General features: G+C 37.8%; 1 protein-coding gene across 18 annotated transcripts in view; it reads right to left on the bottom strand.

Moving 5' to 3' along the window:
• RIMS2 (regulating synaptic membrane exocytosis 2) overlaps positions 1-25,553 on the bottom strand; it is a 473,080-nt gene that overhangs the window by 53,670 nt on the left and 393,857 nt on the right. For 10 of the 18 annotated variants that reach the window (XM_086741147.1, XM_086741149.1, XM_086741134.1 and 7 more), the window contains 2 exons: positions 23,643-23,815; positions 3,346-3,587 (listed from right to left, as the gene is read on the bottom strand). The exons of the other annotated variants lie outside the window; for them this stretch is intronic. In XM_086741147.1, the coding sequence (XP_086597273.1) occupies positions 3,346-3,587; positions 23,643-23,815 (415 nt within the window). The remainder of the gene's footprint in view (positions 1-3,345; positions 3,588-23,642; positions 23,816-25,553) is intronic. 18 annotated transcript variants of the gene reach the window in all.

The following is a 25,553-nucleotide window of genomic DNA, read 5'->3' as shown; positions in this document are numbered from 1 at the left end:
CCAGCACAGAATATACACTAGTTGTTGTTATTATTATTACTACTACTACTACAATTACTCCATTCACTCCCACCTAGAACAACAAATCACTGTTCCTACCTGAATATACTAAAAGAATTACAGATCAGAATAAAAAAAAAAACTTTGTTGTATGTATTTTGAGTGTCAATTTCTTAATACTATGTTAAATAACAAGAAATAACATAAAATTAATTTGAAAAGACAGTAAAAATGGACTTTTAAAGGCATTTATTTTAAGTCTGAGTCACAGTCCTGAACACAGTTATGATGATCTACTTTCAAAAACACTTCTGGCATAGATTTAGTTATGAAATACGAATGAAGAAAACTGCTGAAATACAATTATGCTTTACAAAACCCTTGAAAAAAACTTCAGAGATACTGATAGGCATTTCTTCACTGACGTCCATATAAGCACACAGTTTGTAAAAACCTAGCTGCTATAAATATGATTACAACTTTCTATAGAAGTAGTATTGTTATCTCATGATACTGGTATGCTTTTTCAAGCTTGATATGTAAGGACATACTTAGCTGATCAACTGAATGACATAATTTCTTCAGAAACTACCTAAGAACCCTTTATACTTTAACTAGTTTCCATGCAGTACCAGTGCCTTGTCACCTGCATATCCCCTGCTTTTCAGTTCCAGAAAACTGTACTTACAGGACATTTACAGCACATTAGTGTTTTGATCCCATCCCTTGTATCAATGCTTGTGCCAATACACGATTCCTTGTGCAGGCACTTACCATCTGAAACAGGAACATGATGAGATAAACCAAGGAAATTTATAAATTCATTAAATACATTAACTGCAAGTTTTAAACCTCTGGCATTCATTTGATAACACTGGTGTCCAAGATTTTCTTTAAGATGTGCCAATGGATGCTTAAGACATGCAAAACACTTTGTGATGTGACCTCACCCTCACACACCCAACATCACCTTGCGTCACTGGAGCCACAGCACTGTACACATACTTCATCCAGGGGCTGACATGTGGCCACAGGCTTGTTCACTGTACGACCAGCGTGCTCGCATGACCCAACTATTTAAATGATGCACATGCCTGTCCTGTAAGGTGCAGCCAGATGTGGCCACCAGACAAGGACCACTGTCAAATAGGGCAGCAGGAGCTGGTGTGCAGTGTTGCTCTACAAAATAATCCATATCCAACCGATACACAAGGGGCCTTTCCTGAAGAAGGCAGCAAAGATGCACTGGTTGCTCTCACTGGGGCCAGGCACAGGCCAGCCCTGAGCACAGACCTCTCTGAGGGAGCAGCTGAGGGGAAAGGGCTGCCAGCCAGAGCCTTGCAGGCTCCCCTGGTTTCTGCTGCTCCTTTAATAGCTCCTTATTCAAGAATTTTTCCTAACACCTCATTCACAGTCAATGGGTCAACAGACCTTGCGTACTTTTAAAAGAGTTACATTTCACATTTGTCCCTGACTTCAGCATCTAATCAGTTGCTGGGCAACTGATTGGATATAATAGAGAGAAAAACATCAGATTAAAAGTCCCAAATAACTCAGACAGCGTGGTATTTAAATCAAACCTAGGCAAGCCACACAATACAGATTCTCTGTAGTGCTAAGACATACTTGAACAGCATACAAAGAGCTGACATCCTTCATTTAACATCTCTTACAGTAAGAGAGACCAGATTAAATCAGAACTATTTATGTAGTGCTATTTGACTTGATATTAAAATATATCAGTACAGTTACATAGCTATGTACGATATCACATGAGTAAAATTTAGATTCCTAGGTAAGCAAGTGGCTAATTTTTTTTCTTGCCCAAACAGACACTTCCCAGATCTGTATAAAGATGACTTCATCTTTTGCCTCACAATCATTTGAACTCAAAGAAAATAGAAATGTAGATAAAATTGCCATTTCCATAACCCGCAAGTGAGTTATAAAACATGAGACTGCTGCAAAGACTTGCCTACTGATGGAATCATCGATGTCTGCATGATATTCAGAGCTTTCACTATATATGTTCTTTCCTCTCTTCATTCCCTCCTGTCTCATATCACATTCAGTAAGATGCACAATCAAGCTCCCTGCTCTCTTCCTGTACTCCTCCTTCTGCTGCACTGTTACCCCTCTTTCTTACCTTTCCTTTCCCCTCTTTTTTACCTCTGCTCTTTCCAGGTACTTTAAATCCCCCTCCCACAAAAGTTTACTTACAAAATTTACCACAATTTGTAACATTGCAAATCATTGTTTTGTTCCATTTACTTGTACATTCAAACTCTTATCAGTTTGGTGTCATGATATAAAATGCAAAGTTTCCAGAGAGCTGAAAAATATCTTCTAAGTGTTTGAATGGTTGTGAGCACAATGGAGACCTTCAGATGGGACCACACACAGCGAACACTATAAACTTACATTGAACTATATGACTACATTACAACAGTTTTGCTCAAATACTGAGCGTACAATATGTCTTATGTATGTACCTTGAAATATATAAATATATATAACTATATAAATTGCTTAAACAGTTTTTTAATATATATATATATGTCATTTAAATACAAGTAATCTTTTCCCATGTAAAATACACTTGTCTTATACAGGTTCCTTAATTGACAATGAGAGCTTTTCAGAGTGCATTATATGGATTTTCCCTGAAATAGGAGGAATAGAAAAAAATGCATAAGATTTTAAATGTTTCAGGCATCAAAGCAGAAAAACTCTCCATTTTTCCTAGACAGAATATTTCTATATCAAATTATAATTGAGATAAATAGAAATGAGGAAAACTTATACTGATGGTGAATGTGCTTGTAGGCTGAAAAGAAATGAATTAAAAAGCAATAAAACAGGTGTACTAAAGTAATAAAATATGACATACCATTTTGTTCAGGAACATTGTTTTGTTTCAAAACAAGTTTGCATGTTCAAATGCGAAGAAAACTCCATATTGAAAGAAGCAAATACTATTTGTGACAAAAGCAAAGGAATTTTGCAACATTTCAGTGACCCTTCACAAACTCGCAGGAAGTATTCCCCCCAAACAGAAGTACAGCAGCTCATGTTGGCTCCTGAGAAGCAAGGAATTAGTGCATTAAGCAGGTTCCAGTAAGTAGAAAATAAAAGCCTCAGTCCAACCTGAAAAGGATCTTTGCTAAAAAAAAAAAATAGTTTAGTAAATGTCTAGAGAAAAAAGATGGTTGACTATTTTCCTCATTCCGTAGAATATTGTTGATTAGGCAACTTCAATAGGATATCCAAATGATTAAACCATAATACATACACATTATGTACATTTAAATGGTAATTTGAGAGGGGAAAAAATCCAGTTCCTACCAGTTTGGCTGAGTTGTGATGTGCTACGGCTTTTTCGCGAGAGACCCACGATGGCGACCATCTTTGCACCGATGCTGGAGCGTCTCTTTTTTCCGCCACCTCCAACAGTGCCCACTGCCGTGTCCGACTGGCTGCCATCATTCTTGTCCAGTGTGTACATGTCCCCACCGATGCTGGTGCTCTTAGTCATGTTCTTTCCTGAGGTGCCCATCTGTCTGCTTTGCATTTTGGATGTAAAGACACTGTCAGCCAGTGGATGGATAAACAGCGCAGACAAAGAAGAATAAAAAGGGGAAGACAGAAAAGGACAGGTTTCAGATGGAGGGTTTTGGGAGACTGGAGGGTAAAAGCAGCTAATTCACACAGGTAGGGTTTGATTTCTGAGAGGTAAAAAGGAGCAACTTTAATTCTGGGTTTCTGTTTGGTCTCCTGAAACATACTTGACTCATCATGATTTTGTTTGAAAGTGCAAGCTTTTATTTACTGATTGCCTTAAAACACATTACCAGCAGAAGTATATCAAAGAATTAATACATCTGTGTATTATATATACACTTTTCACTTGGGAAATTTAAGTTCTGCAGTCAATGCTCTGCCCCTCTTCTTCTCACATATATACACACAAATAATCTATATTCCTCTGGGAAGCAGGTACTTGATTCACTACTGAGTGGAAAAAGTATCAGTCTAAAGTCTAGCTGTGGTTTCTAAACATCCAGACATTTCAAGGATGTTTTCAATAATCGAGTTTAGCTCAGTCATCCTACAGTAATAAGCAGCCATAGTTTTTTTGCTCCCTCTCCCCAGCAACAAATATATTTATTATATATGTATTTCATACAAACTTGGCTGCTGTGTGACATAGATCATCATTACTGATAAAATGGCATTTAATTCTAGTATACTTTTTGTACTCATTTATAGACTATTTCTACGTGCTCTACGTGGCTGCACCTAAATTATCTGCTGCAGCATTTCACAACATGCCCCAGGGGGACCTGATCGCCCAGTGCTCCAGCCTAAGAGACCTTTCCTTTGCACAGAAAGACAATCTACAGTGATGACACCAGTCCCTATCCAAATTTTTGCCATCTAACTGGTAGGTGTTTGGACAAACATCCAGACCTGGAAGCTCTGGAACACATGTGCTCTGAGAATACACAGAGAATGTTTCTATTTCAATGAAAGTTGAAATAGAATCTTGCACAGAGCTTAGACCTTTAATATCCTGTTCAGTACAGTGCATCGCACTAAAAAGTCCCCACGAAATACAGACAATCCACAAAATAGTAGAATATTTTCTGGAAACCAGAGGAAATTATTTTTATGGTAAATCACCAGTATATAAAGGCTAACAAAGAAGATTTTTGCTTTTTAAACAGATTTTTAAAAATATGCAAAGGCTATTCCTAGAGCTTTACTGCTTAGCAAATTGCTCTAGAGTAAATTTTAGTGGGTATAGCCACACTCCTTTCCCCTTACCTATAATAACCTGAATCTATTTCAAAAAAGGAAAGGTTTATTGCTTCTTTATGAAGTTTTTACAATACATATTCTGTCAATAAAAACTTATCTACGGAATTAATGCAGTGCCCTCAAATGCAGAGATCACTGGATCTTTTCCCACTGATTCAAGGAGAACTGAGATGAGGCATCTGATTTGGAATAACAACACAATTATTTAAGATATCTGAGAGTTACCCATAAAGTGCTGTGTCCTTTCATGTCCCTGCATGTGCATGAAGGGACAAAATACTTGGAGTTAAGCTACAACACGGAGGAAAACATAAGAGCTAGTTTACAGAAGAAATGGACCTCTACCATCAAGTTAAAAAAAAATATTGAGTGTGCTTCTCAAGGAAAATATGAATTAAGAGTTTAGATCAACAGATGGAGAGGCACAAAACAAAGTTGAGAGCCATAGTGGCCTTGCCTGGACAGACACTAGCAAAAGACTGGAACACAGTGGTAACCTGAAAGATTTTTTGTTATTCTTTTTTAACTCTCCTTGTTGCTATATGTTAGTACACACTGACTCACATTGGTACATTTATCTCTAAGGAAGGAGTGGAACTGGATGCAGGTAAAGAAGAAGGCAGGGAAGACAAAAAAAGAGGATCTGTATTTCTGCGTCTTTTTATCACTATGATAACTTACTTGTCAGCTGATAACGTCATGTGCTGTATTTTCTTTCAAACTAACACTTTTAGTGATTGCTTCACAGAAAGGAGATGCCACAGAAACTAGTTCTCAGTTTCAACGCTACCTTGCATATAGGAAATACTAGGAAGAACAGTGCTGGGAAGAGCTAGTATCTTCATCTTATGCGAAATTCTTCTAGGAATCAGAAAATTACAGCCACTTATCCAGTAATCCAATTTTTCATCCAAGTTGTCTAAGGAAATATGATTCATGTGACTGTGTTTTCTGTCAGGTCTCTCTCTTCAATATTAAAAAAAAAAATCAGTTCAAATTTGACACAGGAGTAGAAAAATACAGCTATTTATTTTCTAAAAGTGTTTTGAAAACAGATCCCTGGAGACAGAATCACCAGTATCTTACGAATGCCCCTTTGGGGAAAGACTGTACTACAAGTCATTACTCAATCTCTCTTATTTGATGCAGGAGCTCATTTGTGCAGACAGATTGATAGGGGAAGTAATACTTTTACTGCATGCAGAACAACCTATTCCAATGATCCATTTTTCAAGAACAATATCCAGAAAATCAGTGGATTCCCATCATATAGAAAATAGTAATTATGGCATTGCTTTACAAGTGATACTAACATTTAAGAAAGGTCTTATGTCATAGCAGTGAAAACAGAAATATTCTGTTATGTCATAGCAATGAAAACAGAAATATTCTGTTTTCTCATAAGAGTTACATCGAGGAGAAAGTTCCCATATCCTGAGTCTAATGTGCCTTTGAGATGTTTCATGTGTCATTTCCCAAGATGTACAGTTCTATTTAAGTGCAATGGATTACAACGATTACCATTATTAAAGAAATTGATGTGCTTAAAAAGGTTGGCATGCAAACAAAGTTGCTATAATTTCACTACACAGTTAACTATGAAAGTATTATGCATGATAAAAATTTGCTCCTTGGCTACTGTTTAAAGGTTTCTGTATCATAAAATGAAGTTTTGCTGTGTACACCTGCCAACAATGAGGTAAACTTCCTTCAGCCACATTCTTTTGACCAACTGAGAAAAGCAGGAAAGAGAATTCAAATATGGAAAAAGGGACTTAGATTTAGATTTAGATTTTGTGTGGATATAACAATACTAGTACAAATGGCTAGTATTGAAAGTTCACTTACAAAACTATTTTTTTTTTCCAGAAGAGTTCTAAAAATATTTGTTTTAATTAAAGGTTTGGGTTTTTCAACCCCCCTATCTAAAAGCAGGAGAGAATACATCTTTGCATCTTTGTTATGCTCCCAACTAGCAAACAGCTCCTGGAGAAAGCCATCACATAGAGGTGGCTTTGTTTTCTCTCAATTCCTCTCTCAACAAAAAGGTTCGAGAAATAAGTACTAGAAGAGTTATAGGTGGCTTATAGTGCCTCATAGTAATTCTGCAGTGGTCAGGAGTACCTCCTTCATCAATACTCTGAGCCCTTTCTGGCCATCCAAACCCTCACTCACTAATTATTCTTGGTAGATGCTTGGTATCCTCACCAGTGAACCTATCCTGCTACCCAGACTGCCTTTTGACAGTGCCAGAAATGGATTATTCTCAGAAAAAATCAAGTGTTGTATGTCAGGTATGGTCCCTTTCTGAGGTAATAGAATGATGGACTTCAGAGTAAAAGAGAGTAAATCCTACAACTTTTCCTCTTAACAGGAAACAGAAATTACTGAAAGCTTTCTTTACATATACTTACACAGAAATATAATCACACACACACGTACAGTTAAACATGTACAACAATGTTTTAAAATTGACAGTTAAAAATTAATTTATAAAATTATATGAGTCAATGAACAGTTATGCACTAAAAATAGAGTTCTCAGGGTATCTTAAAATACTAATCTTAAAAATATCCTCTGCAAAGAGAATACATAGCCAGATGGGGAAAAAAAAACCAAATAAATGATTTAACTATGCTCAACCACATGTGCATAATGGCCTAATAATCACCCCTATTAGAATTAAAACAAGAACAAAATCATCACACAGCCCTGGCTGTGTGAAGCCCACAGCTTATAGCAATAGCAGAGTGAAGGCGGCAGCCAGGCCACAGACTTTGGCTTATGGAGACCAACAGGTCAACAAGTGCAGGATGATGGGCAAAGCTCACACGGGAACGTTGCTTCCTGCATTACCCCCTAAATCCAGGAATCCACCTGAGGGCACTAAGAATTGCAGACAAGTCTCTGTGTATGGTTCCAGTCAGATACTTCCATTTTCCAATTAACAAAATAAAAGGAAAGATTGCTCTACTCAGTCTTCCGCTTCAATGGCTTTCTTTTCTAGTTTTTCTCAGTTGTGAGAAGTAACTTTGCACATTCTTCCTAAAACACAGCATTCCTCTGTAATCTCTTCACAAACAAGCAGAGGGAGTACTCAAATGCACGTTAAATGACTAATAACAGTCCAGGGTAAAACAAACCCTGAAACTTGATCATAGAATCACAGAATCATAGAATGGTTAGGATTGGAAGGGACCTTCAAAGGTCATCTAGTCCAACCCCCCTGCAAGGAGCAGGGACATCCCCGACTAGATCAGGTTGCTCAGAGCCTCATCCAGCCTGGCCTTGAATGTTTCCAGGGATGGGGCTTCCACCACCTTTCTGGGCAACCTGTTCCAGTGCTCTACAATCCTCAGTGTAAAAAAAAATTTCCTAATATCTAATCTAAATCTACCTCCCCCTATTTTGAAACCATTACCCCTAGTTCTGTCGCAACAGGCCCTACTGAAGAGTTTCTCCTCATCTTTCCTGTAGGCCCCCTTGAGGTACTGGAAGACTGCTATCAGGTCTCCCCGGAGCCTCCTCTTCTCCAGGCTGAACAGCCTCAACTCTCAGCCTGTCCTCATAGGAGAGGTGCTCCAGCCCTCTTATCATCTTCACGGCCCTCCTCTGGACCCTCTCCAACTGGTCCCTGTCCTTATTTTGGGGACTCCAGAACTGGATGCAGTACTTCCTCTAAAGTATCACAAAGAAATTTGTGGGGTCTCACCAGGGCAGAGTAGAGGGGGAGAATCACCTCCCTCGACCTGCTGGCCACGCTTCTCTTGATGCAGCCCAGGATGCAGTTGGCCTTCTGGGCCACAAGGGCGCGTTGCCAACTCATGTTGAGCTTCTCATCCACCATCACTCCCAAGTCCCTCTCCTCAGGGCTGGTCTTGATCTATTCTTCGCCCAGCCTGTATTTGTGCCTGGGATTGCCGCAATCCAGGTGCAGGACCTTGCACTTGGCCTGGTTGAACTTCATGAGGTTTACACGGGCCCACCTCTCCAGACTGTCAAGGTCCCTCTGGATGGCATCCCTCCCTTCCCTGTGTCAACGGCACCACACAGCTTGGTGTCGTCAGAGAACTTGCTGAGGGCGCACTCTATCCCACTGTCCATGTCACTGACAAAGATGTTGAACAGGGCCAGTTAATTAATCATCAATAAAACAGTCTACTTAAAGCAAACTCAAGACAGGTGTTAAGTATTTTTGTATTTTTCCAGGTGATTGATAATTATTCCAGATAGTCAGGATCAAGTTGGGCATGTCAGCTTTTCTATGTATTTTACAGTGCACTTTCTTAACTTTAGCTGTTTGTGGCCACCTACACTATGGATACATTTTACAGGAATACATTCTCAAAGCTAAAGCAGAAAGTTCTTCAAAACAAACAAGAGAAACATAGGACATTAGAAAATAAGTTAGAGGAAGACATCTATAAATATTTGCAATTTAAAGCCAACAGTGGAGTATGACAACGCTAAGCACTAGATATTATTCTTAAAAATACACCATGCTAGCCAACTGAGGGGAGTCAGTCTGACAGACACCTATGGCAGGAAATTTAGTATGGTCCTTATTGATATTGAAGACCCCTGTGCCACACCTATAGTAGTTAATAAAATGGCTCAGGCCTGTTCTCTGACCTTGACAGCCTGCATACACACAGTCAGCTTGCCTCCTTCCCAAAACAGGGTTTTCTCAGGCATGCTGCATAGAGGCCTGACCTGAGCTGTCCCCTGAATTGTGCCTGGGCTGAATCAGGAGCACCTTCTCGGCGTGTCCAGCACAAAGCTATGCCAAAGAGGACACAAACTGTTTAAACAATATCGATGATCAAGACCATGTCCTTGCCCTGTCTAGGTTACTGTTAGCTTAGTTACCTACTAACTTACTTAGACATAGCCTTAAATTCCTTGATGACACTATAAATCACAGATTCTTGTCAAATTCTGGTATTCAACAGGCCAATTCTAGCCCATAAGCTTTTTCTGAATGCTTTTAAAAGAAAACAGTAAGCAAGTAGAAAATGCTATTCATACAGAACCTTCTGCAAAATGCAACATGTTTCTGTTTTTCTTAAAGGCATTAATCTTCAAGATCTCTTTGCAGAGACCCACTTGTTTTCAACATGGGGAATACAATTATTCTCAAGAATCTAATTTGCTGTCAAGGTTTTCCAGACTCCTACTATAGCATAATCAGAAACTATCTTGGTTTTCTCACCAGTTTGTAAATATCTGTACTGAGTTACAGAAAGATTAGAAAACATTGGCAGAGAAACTCTCCCAAAATACAATGCCTAGGACTGGCTACATGGAAAACAATCCCTTCTGGACTTGAGGCATAGACAGAGGGGAATACCATAAAATGCCTCATAGAAAGGAGGCAGAGAAATAGGTCTCAGAAGAAGATCTTTGCTTTAGTCTTGGTATCTCCTGCTTTAGACAAACAATTTCCTTGATATCGAACCAAGAAGGAAAGCAACTGTTTGTGAGGTTTCAGTTAAGACGAGGGAAGATTTCACAGTGCAAAAGGATCCTGCCCAAAAGTAGAGAAACTGATTTGAAGCCATTTTATATACAACTGTATAACTGGTAACTCTCGCACCAAGGAAGATGGACTGCTCTGTGGGTAAATGCTCCAGATCCTAGATAAACAGGTTCCAGATAAAAACTTTGTTTTTATCAATTAACATTTTTTAATATGAAGAAGTAATAAACAAGTCAGAAACTTCATCCAACCTCTCCCAGTTTCTGACTGACTTATTAGTGCTTTAAAAGTGTTTAAAATTTTACAAGAAAATATTAATTTTAGAACTAATTGATAATATTGTTGGCTGCTGTTATGTTTTTCATTAAGCAGTTGCAGACACACTGAATCCTCTTTGTTTCATATGTATCAATTGGAAAGTCATGTCCTGTTGTCGTAGGTAAAAACCTGCAGTCTTCGGCTGCAGCTTTCGAATCAGTTGCAGAGTTGGAAGGCTTCTCACTAGTTGTTCAGATTCTTGCCTACAGAAACAGAAACTTTTTATAGCAACTGGCTGATTAGCACAGTAAGTGCCAAATTTCCTCAGGAACCTTTTGTTTGGGCCAGAAAAACAAACCAAAACAAAACACAAACTAAAAAAAAAACCCACTGGCACCTGGGAGTCCTTATGCTTTATCATGCCTTTTGAGATTTACAATATGTGACAAACCAACCAGAATGGGGACGGAGGAACTAAAGACAATTACTCCCCTGAAAGCTGTTACTGCTATAAAAAGCAATTATGAAGTCCCATAGGTTAAAGAACCTCATTAAGATTTTTGCAGGCATCCTATGTTGTTGCACAAGGCAGTGCTCCCCATTCTTTCTGTACATTAAACAATCCAACAAGCAGCAACAAGAAAGGCTGAACTAGGAAAATGCACTTAGTCTTTCTCCAAAGACAAGAAACACAAACGACAAACAGGCCCAAACCCAAATCTTAGGACATCATGGTCATTCAAAAAACACAGATCATATCCTTTCAGACATCCTCTGCCACCATCTCATTTTTCTCTCCTTCATTTATCAAAATGATAATTAGACTCTTGTAAGGTGAACACATCTCTCTCCCTGTATGTCATTTGTTAAATAATATCACAGTCCATCTGCCAGCTCAATATAAGTCCCAGCACCAGGAACTCCAGCCCTGTAGCTTAGCTAATGACTTGCTGAACTGAGTGGTCATTTCCCATAACCCATAACGGTTGGCTGGCATTTTCTCCTGTCTCTTCCTCTCCCCACTCTTCCTTCCATCATCTTCCTCACTAACATACCGACAAGACAGATATTTTTTTGTTGGTAGATGTAGAAAATTTTCCTCTTCTCTCTTCATTAACCTGGTAAGTTGATATCACATCAGCAGGAGTTCTGCAAGAGTAAGGTACTGCTGAAGTTATATAAAACTGACCTTTAAATCAGGGTCTGGCCTTGAACCGTAACAGTCCGTGGCAGAAAGCAGCACAGGGAGCAGTGCAGATTCCTTACACTCAGTGACGCCATAATCACTAACAAATTACAAAGACTATAACTTATTCTAGAAACAACAAATAAAAAATTCTATTCTATCTGTTTCTAAGCAAGACTGATAGACTAGAATTATTATTAAAATCTTGATTTTTTTTTCCAATTTCCAACAAATACACTTTACTAAAACCAGTATTATGAAGCATAGGCATTTTTCCAGTCTACAGTATTATTAATATTTTTAAATGTGAAGGAGAAGATATCAATACTATCCATTATACTGTATATTGTTATTGGGATTTTTGAGCATTTTGTTTGCATTTTTTTGCAGTTATCTTTACAGCAGAATTGGAAAGGAAAAGATATGATCTTGTTGCTCTGCCAAAAGTGTATGTATTGGAGGTGTATCAGATTTACACTTAAGTCATTTAGTGGATCTTGCAGGTTTCTTTTTTTTCCCAATGCAAAGTTAATATTACCTCTTCCCTATAATTTAGCTTAGTTCTATGATAATGATCCCTAATGAAAATAAAGCACCTGCAATAGTAAAAATCCACTTTGCCAAGTGTGGAGTACAGCTATGTGCTGCGATGTCCTAGGGAAAGGATTTTAAAAGTTTTTCAATTGTTGTAATAAATATTTTCTAATATATGTCTCTTGTGAGACTGGAAGACCCACTGAAGACTTTGTTTACAGCTTTTTACAACCAGAAGAAGAATTTTAATGCCATTCTTAATAGACCTTTTAACTCAATTGGAGAGGCTCTAATTTCATTAATTTGCTGAAGAAATTTAACAAAAACAGCATTATGGGGACAGCTGTGATGCAGGAAATAACATTTCCATGGGAACAATGCTTCCGGCCAATGCACGTACTCATCTGCCAATTTGCATCAAAGAGAGATACTGCAGGTTTGAAATTATAATGACTTAGTCTCCTGAGATTCACTGGGTCAAAAATTATCCTATTAGCTCATTTGTGATATAAATCTCTAAGAGCTACCGGACTGACTTAATTATTAGGTTTGTTTTATTGAAATTATAACAAGAAAGTTGGTGAGAAACAATAAAACAGTGATTATAATGTATTTTGTTATGTGTAATACTATTCAAAGAAACCTTCTGTGCACATCTCAAAATAGAAGTAACTATTTTTATATGAAGTATCTGTTTCAAAGGTTTAATTTCTTTTAATTTTCAATCTTTTTAATTAAAAAATGAGAAATACTTCACCTGTTGCAGTACATAGGTTGACTTGAACTGCATCTTCCTCACTCTTCTAGATACCAAGCTCTGCACACTGCTTTATTATTATAAATTAACAGATGTATAGCTTTTTCCATATCATGCCTAGCATGTTTTTTTTTTCTAAATAGGAGCAAATTTCAAAATTGTTTGGGGTCAAGCCCTTGGATTAGTTACCAAACATTGCCACAACAAATGAGTGATGCAGAAAAAACTCTGCAACAGGTAATTGTTTCCAAACACTAGCAGTTGAATTCTTCACAGAGCTTCAGAGATTTTTGATAAAATTTCTCACCAACTCTAAGAGAATAATTGGCCATTTTTAATATAAAAATACATTTTGTAACAATTAAAAATTTATAACTACTTTAAAATATAATTTAAATTAATGTTATAACAAGAATTCTTACATTCATATTCATCTACTGTTCACAAACTTTCGAGTTTTCCTTTAGAAAGTTACGGAAAACCTTTATTACCCTGCTAACAGTAGTGAATGTTTGCAGAAATCCTTTCCTTTGATATAGTGAACTAAACCAGCCATTTACTATGTCTGAACGCAAAAGTAGGCTAGTGAGAAAAGTAGGGACCAAAAGTCCTGCACTGGTCAGCCGTCATATTAATTTGTAAATACAAGCAGTCCATATGAGCTCTGAAGGCTTGGCAATAAAGAAAGTACATTCCAAACAAAGACAGAGTCACTTTGGAATAACATCCAAAATCTTCAAGTCTAGAAAGCATCTTCTTTAACCCAGCCTGGCAAAGAAGCAGTTGCATTTGTAAAAGCAGGTTAACAACAAGCTTGCCAAATTAAAACTGCCACTGAGCAACCTGATTAATTGAGAGTGTCTCTTACAGCAATGTATCTTGCATGTACTTAACCTGAAAGTTAAATCTTATGTGCTTATTCAAACATACCATTGAATTACAGTCTTCCAACAGAGATGGAAGAGAGGAGTCATTCTGTTTTCTGTATTAACACTGCTGACTAACTCACAAGCTATACTGCAAGCTTGCTTAGTGCTGCCCAGATTTCTTCCTTGAAGGGTTGAAAAGAGCTCTATGAAATTAAAAGCAAGTAGTGTATTGATAAACCAGACTTTAAATACATGATGTGTCCAAGACCTAAAATGACCAGAAAAATGATGTAAAATCAAGTCAGCAAAGTAAGAAAAATTTCAGACTTGAGGGGAGAAATGCTCAAAAATATATGGAGATAAAAGACATCATATATTGGCTCAGGGTAAGAGGAAGCATGATTTATCATCTTTACTTGCTAAACTGAAAGTAGCTGTAAGGAAGATTTTCTTATTTAGAAAACACATTGAAAGCTAGAAAACTTTGGAAGATAAATATACAGGAACTGGCTAAGATGTGCTACTGAGATTACTTTAAGGGGAAAATCACGTAACACATAGGGAAGAGTCAGATGTCCTGAAAGGGCTTTATTTAAATAAATTTCTCTATATCTGCATCTATCTTCACTCAGGAAAGACTGGATTGCTTTGATTAGTACTGTACAACATGCATATGCTCATGCTTATTGTACTGCTTATGTGTATGTGTGTGGCAATGAGCATCTAAAGAATACAGCAACTCTGATATTTCCTTCATTCCTTGTAAATTCAGGTTGCTTGAGGACTCTGACAAATCAGGGTCAGAGTAGGCACTGCTAACAACTCACAAATCCATAGCATCTGTCTGAATTGATCTTCTGGGACTAAGAGCTAAATGGATACGAGCAAGAGATCTGAAGCCATAATTACCTCAACCAAAGAGACATTATCTGTGACATCATGATCTTGCCTGTCTGACTTCTGTCACTTTGACAAAATGACTTTGAGTCACTTGGGCCTCTGGGGAAAATTAGAAAAGCATACAGAAAACTTAAGACCATCATAAAAAGAAAATGTTGTGAGAAAACGTGGCTTACATCTTTCTAAACATAAGGCTGAAAACTGTTTTTCTGACCTGAGGAGGACAGGTCTATGACCAGAAGTCCCTGCTGAGGCAACATGCACTTTGCATACCATGCATCTTTGGAGCAAATGCTCCTCTTGTTCACCTTGGGCCTCCATAAGAATCGTGCTCGTGTTATGGCTACAAACTGGAAAGTGCTGGGCTCCCAGTGGTATTTGTAGGGAAATATATAGGCTTATTTCCTACTAGGGGCCACCTGATGACACATCTCCCAGCTTGTTTAGGTGGCACCTTATGGACTGAGTATGAACACCATGCAGGTACAGTGATAGTACTGAGTCAAAATGTTCCAGTGCCTGGTCAAATAAGGTTAAAATCAGATAGACGGGCAATTGCAAACCACTGGAGCATCATCTTACCATAGGCATTAAGACCAGGACTGGGCCCCTGACCCTTAGTTAAATCTTTCATACTTGCCAGATGGGTCTGGCAATGTGTTTCAAAGGCACTGGCACAAAACCAGTAACTATGTTTTAGAAATACTTTTGTGAAGTAACAAGGAGGAGTTTATGTTTGTTTCTTAGAAGGCTAAGTGATAAGTTTCTTAATTATTTTTAATGAAGTACATTTAGAGGAATCAAAAAAAAAAGGAACTATTTTAGTTTTACACAATCTTTTCACTTTTCTTTTAAAATAATACTCAGGTAAAAATAGTGAAAACATACAGCGCTAAAGCAGAGCCACAGAATCATAATATCAAAGAAAGAAAAGCCTGATAAGCTTCAACATTCAATTCCTTGTTTTTATGTTTCTACCCCACCCTTAGTTGTTGCTAATGCTATTCTTGTCCACAGACCTGTTGTCCTCAATCTCGTACAAATAAAGATTAAAAAGTCTGTCTGTTGAAGAACTTATGATTCAATCTAGTTTTAAATACCTTCAGAAAATGAGTCTTAACACACGTAGAAGTGCAAAAACCAATCTTAACATTTATATCTGCTTCAAATCCTTGTCTTAATTTTTACCGTCATCCCTACTTCCCTGCATGTCTACAGGGCTTTCCATCTGTGCCTCTTGTTTTTTTTCTTTAAAGTACTGATGTTCTGTTTGTAAATAACCTTTAGTAACAGAATACACCAGTGCTTTCTGGATCCCAGGTCAGAGCTGACTCAGCAGAGGTTAAAGTGCAGGCTGCATTTCATGGAGAGGGAAGCAATCTCAATGATATTGTGTTGCTGTCAATGAAAAAATGTCCGAGTTACTGCTGAGCACCGTATATTAAAGCTGCAGACTCTTTCAGATGAGGCATTTTCACCGTTCACCTGTTAATAATGTGTACTTCCGAATTCATTACTTTATTATTTCCCAGTGGATCAAAATAAGTTTATGAGCTGTAAAGGAGTCCATGCATCTTTTGTACTTACTCTGAAGTAGCAGGAAAAAATGGGTCTCCAAGGGTTTGATAGACAGTGACAAATAACTTAGAAACAGGTAACTTTGCTAGATTTCTTAAAAGATTTGTATTCCACTCTTAGTACAGAATTCACAACAAAAATATTAATTCATATAATTCCTTTTTGAACCATTGATATTTTGTATCCTTTTCCATAATATTTTTCCAGAAGTCACAGATAATTTTCTTCTGCATGTATAAAAAAACAAATGGCAAAATTGTTGACTATGTGTGTTGCTACACAGCCAGTAGCTATATGAATTTACAGCTTTTTAATATTTGCCTTGCTGTGGAACACTAAAGTTAAAAAGCTTACATGAAAAAGTAGTGGCTTTGCATCTATACTTCAAATGGGGCAAGAATTTGCCATGAGCTGCTAACAGACTCTACACAGCCCAGTAATACTAATGAAATCTTACTGAAGAAAAGTTTCTTTTAGGTCCTTTGATTTCAGACTCACAGACTGGCAATACATAAGCAACTCGCTGCTTATCTAGTCAGAAGTATGCAAAAGAGTGATGTTAGGGGGACACAAAATAAAGCTGCAGCTTTTTGTTCAAGGACTCAGTCCATCATACCTGCCCAAGCTGCCTGAATAACAAAACATTTTGCAGCTGAAAAGAGCTGGTGAGCATTGTACTGCAATTTGCCGTTCTTATCCCAAGAATGGCAAGGTCACTTTGTTGTGATGTTAAAAAAAAATGTTACAGCAACTTCTTGGGTTGAGAGCTGCAGGAAACTGCATGCAGACATGTTTTCCCTGAAAGATTACATGAACATTGACATAGTTGTGCCCACCATGGCAGAAATTAAGCTGCGTGAACCTTATCTATGTATATATATAGCTAGAGATACTGGGAGCATAGACTGCCTTTTGCTAAAGGATCAATCATGCAGTTGGGAAAGAGTGTGAGGCTACAGCTTTCCCTTACAAACATACAGCCTGTTTGGCTAGAAAGGTTAGGCACAATTAACTTATTTCCTCCAGGAATAGAGTTTGAGCAATCATTATAATCATTCTGAAATAGCTTTAAGAAACCAAACAGCACATGCATATTGAAAATGGATTCTTGATGTTTGTTATCTTTTGCACAGTTTTTGATATTTTTACCAGAATATAGATTTTCAGAAAATATTACCAGCTTCCACCCCTGTGATGGAGCTTGCACAGACTGAATTGAGATGCTTTTACATCCAGCTTTGCAAAACACTGCATTTAGCTGATAATAGCTGCAATCGCAGTGAAAGGCTCATAAAAACTGAAATACTAAGATTACAATATAATGAAAAACTAAGGAACAAATACTCATCAGGGATCAGTTTTAAAACCTACAAATTAAATTATTTAAGGATTTTTCTAACTGAATGACACAAAAAAAAAAGAACTAGAAAGGGAATTTGAAATAAATCTTTTTGCCCAGCAATGGAAGGGCACAGAGAGCATGAAGAACCATTAGGAAGAGAAAAAGTTTTGTATCTGAAAAAATCCATTAAAACTACATCCTGCACTCTGTTTCTTGTACCTTCACGTGCATCTGCAAAGTTACATCCCAGCTGACTTTTTCTGATACAACTTGTCTTTCCTCACTTGTGTCATCTTTGTACTTAATCTGCTCTGTTTCTTCTGCTGTCCTTTAGCATTCACTTCTTTTCTTCACACGAGATGTCATTGATTTCTTCTGATACAGAGCAAAACACACAACCAGTACTTCCAATTCTTCTGTGCTGTCTCTGCATTCTCCTCTTTACATGTTTCCCTCCCCTTGCCCCTGTTATGGATGCAGAAATTTCTCACTGGATCTCTTCTTCAACTGTTTGATTTGCCTGTGTGATTGTATGCTGTCTTCTGATTTTCTTTCCCCCTGTGCATCTTTAGCCACCTGGTCATCACTGGCTTTTTCCCCAAATCACAGAAGCATGCTTTAGCATATCCCTTTAGAAAGTAAATGCAGAACCTCTCATCTTGCTCTCATCAGTTCTGCAACTATAGCCACATCTCCTTTCTCTTTTTCATCTCTGAATTAATTGAACACATTGTTTTAATTAAATCTCCTGCGTTCTTTTTTTTTTCCAATTACATTTCAAGCCCTTTCCAAACAACTATCCTTCCCTTTTTTGCATTTGGTTGAAACTACTCCTGCCAAGGTCTTTAATGATTTCTTAAGATTTCCTTCTTTCCTTTGCTCCAATTAACTACGCTCTAATATGTTACTTCCCTTAGTTCCCACAGTTCATCCCCTCTCATTTTTTTTCTCTCTCTAACCTTTCATACAAACTGTGCTCTAGTAGATTCTCATTTTCTGCCCACCCAGTTAACTGTCATGGTCCCACAGGGCTATAGCACTCTCTCCTCTATTGCGACCCCTAAGATATAATTCCTTCATCAACAGCACATCAAAGCATTATCCCCTCTGCAATAAAAACTCCCTCTTGTCTCCTGTGTGTCCTCCTGCCTACACTAAAACCTCTTTCTTTGGCACCTCCTTGTGAATCACCGATCTCAACACACTACCATTAAACTCAGTATTTTTCTCCAAGACCTGTCTTCTGCTTCTCTTCTCAGCCATGGGCATCATGCGTGTCATTCAGACCTGCTATTTGGGCATGCCTTTTAATTCAGACTTCATATTAGGTCCACTTTTTTGTGACTTGCACATGCTTTCTATTTCACATCTCTACCCTCTCTATCCACCCACACAGCTAATTGTTTCTCTCACCGTTTCAGACGCCAGCTACTGTGGTTCTTTTCTCCAGGCCTGGCAATTTACCTACCCTAACCCCTTCCAGGATATGGTAGGAAAGCTAAGTTCCCTAGCCTTTCAATTTGGCTGTGTCACCTTTCTCCATACATCAGTAAAAAGCTATACTCTCTTTTAGTCATCTTTGTTTTCTAGTATTTTAGCAGTTGCTCCTTATTACATTTATCTTCTCACATTCAAGACTGAAATATCAGCTCCTGCTGCTCATCAGACTTGCTCCATCATCTACTTGATATATTTTTAGTAAGCACTTCATGTTTTTTCCTCATTGCCTCTAATGCTTGAAAAGAGCTCTCCAGAAACATTCACAAAGCTATCTTGTTTTCTTTCTTTGAATCTCCCCTTAGTACTCTCAGTTGTCAAGATGTCCTCAACCCAGCAATGTAACTATCTCCTGTCATGTGGAATATATCTTAATTCACCAGTTTCCCTCTCTGCACTCGTATATCATCTCATGATTTAGACTCTATGCACTTGAAATAGAGGTTGTATTTTTCTTCTGTATTTCAACAGCATGTAGCACAGTAAAATCCTGCTCTGTGATTACAATTGCTGTGTATTCATTTGATAAAACAAAACTATTGTGACAATCAGAATTAATCCTTAGGATCGATATTTAGAAAAATGTTAAGGAAGGTTAAGATTTAGAGCAGTCTTAAAAGGATTTCCTGCAATAAAAATTATGAATGCTCACACATTAAGTCTAAGAGGGCTTTTTTTTTTTGGTCCCTAATATCATTAGGGAGCTGGAATAAGAAATAATGTCAGGGAGCTGTACACAAGAAATCCTTAAAAATTACAACAGGGAAGCTTGATCCATGCTTTCTGTTTGCTAACCATATTGCCAAGAAAGAGCACAATTATGTTTTCCTTATAGGTCAGCCATATGCCAAGGTTTAGTTTTACAAGGTTTAATGAAGGCAAAATCTGATGCTGCAGCTATTTCTGCCAAAAAAAAAAAAAAAACATTTATTGATTTATTGTGCTCCAGTGCTCCAAAAGCTAATGCAGTTTATTGCACTAAGGGACTCTTTAAAATAAGCATGGGATGGATCCATGATGGATCTCTGTCTTCACAGTCACTTAAGTTGCACTGAATCCACCTATGATGTCAGCAGACTGAAGCCCTTAGTATGACTATTACCATTACTCATGAAGTACCTAAGTACAGTGACATCAAGAGGTATGATGTATCCTTAACAAGGTTTTTTTTTGATGGAGGAGTGATTGAGAGCAGGCCCTGCATTCCAGGTCGCCCAGAGGAAAGGTGACTGCTGTTCAACTAAAGATGCACCCCTGAAGTAAAAATATGTGTTGAAAATTCCCATCTGCAAGATAGTTTTTCTTGATGCCCAAGATCTCAAGAACTATATGATCATTTACTACTATTCTGTGATGGATGAACTGGCAGCGTTGGTTCTGTTGGATCTCTCAAATACCTATTGATATGTTTAATTATTAAGTGATGCTTTGGTGATTGTTTAATATTGGTGACACATCTGAAAACATTTTTTGGAAAGCTGAAGTTGTAGTAGTAGACACTGACTTCCAAATTGGGAGCCAAAATCTAATACAAACAAAAGTCACTGCACAGCAGTCACTTAATAATATCTTTATTAATCATACATTTTTTCTCTGTCAAGTAGGGACTCCAGACTTGTGCTGCATCTTCCTGAAGACAGAGCGTAGCTAATAAGCAGAGGAACAAGTTGGCACAGGGAGCAAGAAGTTGTTTCTCACAGAGGACTTTACTTTCTGTGAGGGACAGCATTTTGGCTGAAGACTAACCTGAGTGAGAGCTGGAAATCAGGAACGAGGTCATGCTTTTTGAGAGGCAGGACTTCCAGATCCATTAAACTGGGAACTTAGTGGGAGCCAGGACAGAAAAAGATCTTTAAAACATCCTTTCCCACACTACCATTTGGCAGCCCCTGCAACACGTATGCCAAGGCACTCTGTTTCTGAACAGCTTTTGCTGAATTCTAAAATGCACTCACATGAGTGAAGGAATGATGCGACTTCATGTATAAAAGCAGTAGTGTGGCTACATTGGTCCATACCACCCCCGACTGAATACTATGCACTTTGAATCTCTCTTTGTATCGCTTTTGCTTTGTACATGTTCACATGTGTGTATATGTACAAGCATGTACACATGTAAGTTTGTAGCAAAGGAAGAAAGTGGATTGCCATACAGTGCTCTGTGCTTACCTGAACATGTATGAACACAGTTTTACAGTCATATAGATACCTATAGATATATGAGCACAGTTTTACAGCCATAAGTTATCTATAGGTAGTACAGAATTAGCAGGTTAAAAGAATGGTTTTGTTTCTGAGATTTTCTACCATTCTTCTGTAGGTGAGAAAGGTTTCAGTAATACTCAGCAAATCTCAAACTAATTTTTTGCTAATGAAGAAAGAAGGAATATTGTATTTCTCTAAATGCAAATTACATGGATTTTGCAATACAAAATGTCACTCATTTACGTTAAAAAGTCATGGTTCAAATGAATTGTGATAAAATGTATAAATCTAGAATATTATCTGATAAAATCAGAGCCAACTGTGCTGAAATATTTCTGGACATAATATAGCAGCAGAGGTTTGCTATTCCCTCCACAATACAGCAACCCACAACAGTTATTCACATGGAATAAAAAAAAAAAAGGAAGACTGCTTATCCATGTCGATTGGTCGACTGTCGATAAGTATGCACATTTATCAGCCTACACAAAGAGGATTAAAAAAAATAATCCAAATTCTCTTCTTTAGTACTGTCACAAATTAAAGTAAAGATGGTTTTGATATTGATGAGATATCACTCAACAAAAGATTTTTCCCTGAAATAATAATTCAAGCAGGGAATATAATGAGGAATCTTACAGTTCCTATTGTTCATTATAGTCAAACACAAACTCTAGTCGAAACCAATTTAAAAAATAATATGCTGTAGTTACATGCATAATAATGAGTCAAGTTAGTGTGCTGCATCATTTGGCATGCAGAACAAGTTCACTGAAACCGAGAGTGAAACTTGCTCAAATATGAAAGCATCATGATTGAAAGCAAAAAAAGCTGCAGAGAACATAAACAATAAGCTAAACAAAGGGAAATAAAAGGGAAGACAAGTAGGATCCTGGTACAGAAGGAAGAAGAATAGGTCTATAGAAGCTGAGGTATATTTTACCTGTCATCCTCTTTCTCTTCCTCAGCTTGGTCTTCTTGAGCTTTTTCATCATGCCCTGATCCTTTGATTTCCTCCTTATCACAGTTCTCTGTCACCTCTTGCCCTTCCCCCTTTTCATTAATTTCTTGCTCCTTTGCTTTTTCCTGCTCCTCCTCTTTTTCTTCCTCCTCAGGAAATATTCCATCTTGTTCATCCCCTTCCAGCCCTCCCTCTTTTTTCCCATCTACATCCCTTGTCCTTCTGAAGTCAACAAAAATCGAAAAAGGCATGCAAAAAGAAAAAAAAAAGAAGACATTAAAGTTAAGGTCATGAAGAAGAGCATGCATGAATCACAAGAAAGGAAAGGCAAAATAAATGAAATAAAAACTAAAATAAGGAAGCAGTCATAAGTTAAACCATGCTGGCTAAGGCTCCAGCCTACACTAGAGAAGGTTGGGATTTTTTTTAGGACAATCTCTAAGTCCCTCTTCAAATAAAAGTTGCATGGCAATACATCACGTTTGGAAATGTATACATAACTGTACGTCAGAAACAATGTGGTCCTAGCGATGCTCATATAAGCAGATATTTAAACAATCCTTTCAAATGCACCATTTCTCTCAAGAAGACTATTTTCTGAGAATTAATATAGGCTGACATTGAATTTTGTTGAGAGATGCAGGTGGATTACACCTTCCAAGAAAAATGATCTTTCATTCCTTCTACAGCCAAAGCTCCTCTGAGTGTGCACAGGGCGCAGGCAAAGGAGATGCTGTGCTTTGCTCACAGATACACTATGTGCATCTTGTTGAAGAGTAGTTCAATGGTTGTATGCCTACAGTTTATTTGAGCTACTGTAAGTACTAAACAAATTGAACTGGTCTGTGTAAGTATTAAATATGACTCCTATAAAAGTTCAGCAGCTCTAATTTAAAAGGAAATTAAGATGCCTCTGACATTGCTGGCACGAATTTTCAAGTTAAACAGCCATACTAAGTATTTTACAAAACAGTTTTCAGAAAGTACAAATCTAAGTGTGTCTAATACTTGTTGACAGCGTATGCTTGTTATTTTAGTGTATGTCAGTATAACCCAAGATGACAAAACTTGGATAAAAGCAAATACCATGAAGTCTTCAAAAGCCATAGATGAAGAAAACATTTAAACCAGTACTTTGCAAGTTTCCTGCAAATTGCAACCTAGGCAAAATATTAATTTCAAATACAAATATCGACAAATGTTCAGTTACTTAAATTACATGGCTATGGCTGGCACTACAGCTCCTCATGCTCACCTTATTTTCTTGTTTCCTCTTGGACGCTCTGACTGGACAGACATGTAGCTTGTGCTGCTGAAACGTGAAGCGCTGCTTGTTCGCGACACAGCGGAGACATCACTGACATCACTGTCTGAAGACTTATTGGAAACATTGTCTGAGCCTCGCTGAGGATCCCGTCCTGACCGATACTGTAAGAGGAAAGGGACAAGGATACAGATGTTGTCAGTGGCATATTACCACAAATTATCTATGGAGCTGGTCCCTGATGCTATCTAAACTGCCCTTGTCACCAGACTGTCTCAATTTTTATAATGAAGTTTTTAACTGATAGAGAATAGAAGTTATTTGTTTGTTTCTATTAATTTTACTTTGCTTTGCTATCCCATTTAAGTTATTAGCTCCTCAGCTTCATCCATAGAGTAACTTGTACAAAACTTCCAGCTCTTCCAAAAGTGTCACAAACCTTAGCAAAGACATCTAAACCGTTGCAGAACAGTCTTACCATAACTGTTTCACCAGTGGACAAAGCAAAGCAGAGAGACTTACTGACTTGCTCATGAAAGACTGAACAGGAGTCAGAATGTGCTTCATGCTATCTCTTTTGGGATCTAGCCTATTTACAAGAACTTTTAGTTGACAATTGTTAACTTTTTTTTTTTTTTAAAGTAGGTAGATGAAATTATCGAACTAAAAGACAAAGCAACATTGTAGCTGTGCAAACAAACCCTACATCCTGCTGAACTGCCAGGCTGGGAAGTCTCAAAGAGGGGAGGGGCAGGACTGGAGATAGTTTGTGCTGACAATGCACAAATACCTCAGAAACTAAAAAATTGCAATAGTTTTTGAGCTTGTTAACAGTATATTCCAAACACGAACTGGCAGGTGACTGTTGATCAGCAGTAAGTCCATACACCATAAAGCAGTGTTGTGCAGAGGTATTCAAGTTAGATCTGAACAAAATATTACGGCTATTTGTTCTTGTTACACAAGTTACACAAGCTATCTCTAAATTAATGCCAAGTCTGTGCCACTCTGTGTTGCACTATGTGCAGGTACAATAAATAGCAGAACAGTATTTTCCCTCCTCTTCATATACAGACATTTCTGTGTATACAGAAATCTGATGGGTTACTATTGATAATCTTTTCAGAAAAAGAATACTGCAAGATTAATTGCCAATGATCCCTAGGTAATTGTTTGCCTGGCATGGAAAGAAGACACTATGGAAATATGTGAAGAGCAGCAGAGACAGGACTGAAAGAAAACAACAGGAGAAAACAATTTGCATAATACATCAGTGGCTTGTTGAGCTCTTGGAGGTAGCAACATCAGACTCAGCCACCTGGAGAAAACAATTCCTAATGTCAAGTGTCAGACTTGTGTAGTCCTGCAGAAGAGAAGGGTGTCCAGGTTTGGCTATCAATTTTTTCCCTTTTTTATAGTTTTAGATTAACTGTCTCACATGAAGTACACAGATCATTTGCTTCTGTTCTCTTGCAAGGAATGGTACCCTGGGAAATATTCTGAAAGACTGTGCAGTGTCTAAATAACATTTCAGAACAGCACTTGAGTGCCTATTTACCATAAATGAATTTACACTTAGAAACGGTAAATTATTTTGCCCCTTTAAAGACAGAGACATTAAATAAAGACAAGAAAAAATGTTTGTGCAGGTTAAACTGTACACCTGTTGCAGACAGTGACCAAGCACAGCCTGAACTGCACACTTACACAAAATGATTGCGCATGCTGCAGCCGGCTTCCTGAGCTGTACTAACTTACAGTAATCGTGTTCAGTGATAAACCACCCAAGCCCTCCCCAGCTTTTAAGTGTGAGAGTGCACTTAGCCAGCCACAAACTCACAGAGTATCTCTGCGATTACAGTGTTTAAATGGTATAATATTTACTGACTGTTTTTTATTGAT

This window comes from Chlamydotis macqueenii, chromosome 2 (assembly GCF_036417535.1).
Source record: "Chlamydotis macqueenii isolate bChlMac1 chromosome 2, bChlMac1.mat, whole genome shotgun sequence".
In the NCBI taxonomy this organism is placed as follows: Eukaryota; Metazoa; Chordata; class Aves; order Otidiformes; family Otididae; genus Chlamydotis; species Chlamydotis macqueenii.
This window is presented reverse-complemented; position numbering and strand designations above follow the sequence as displayed.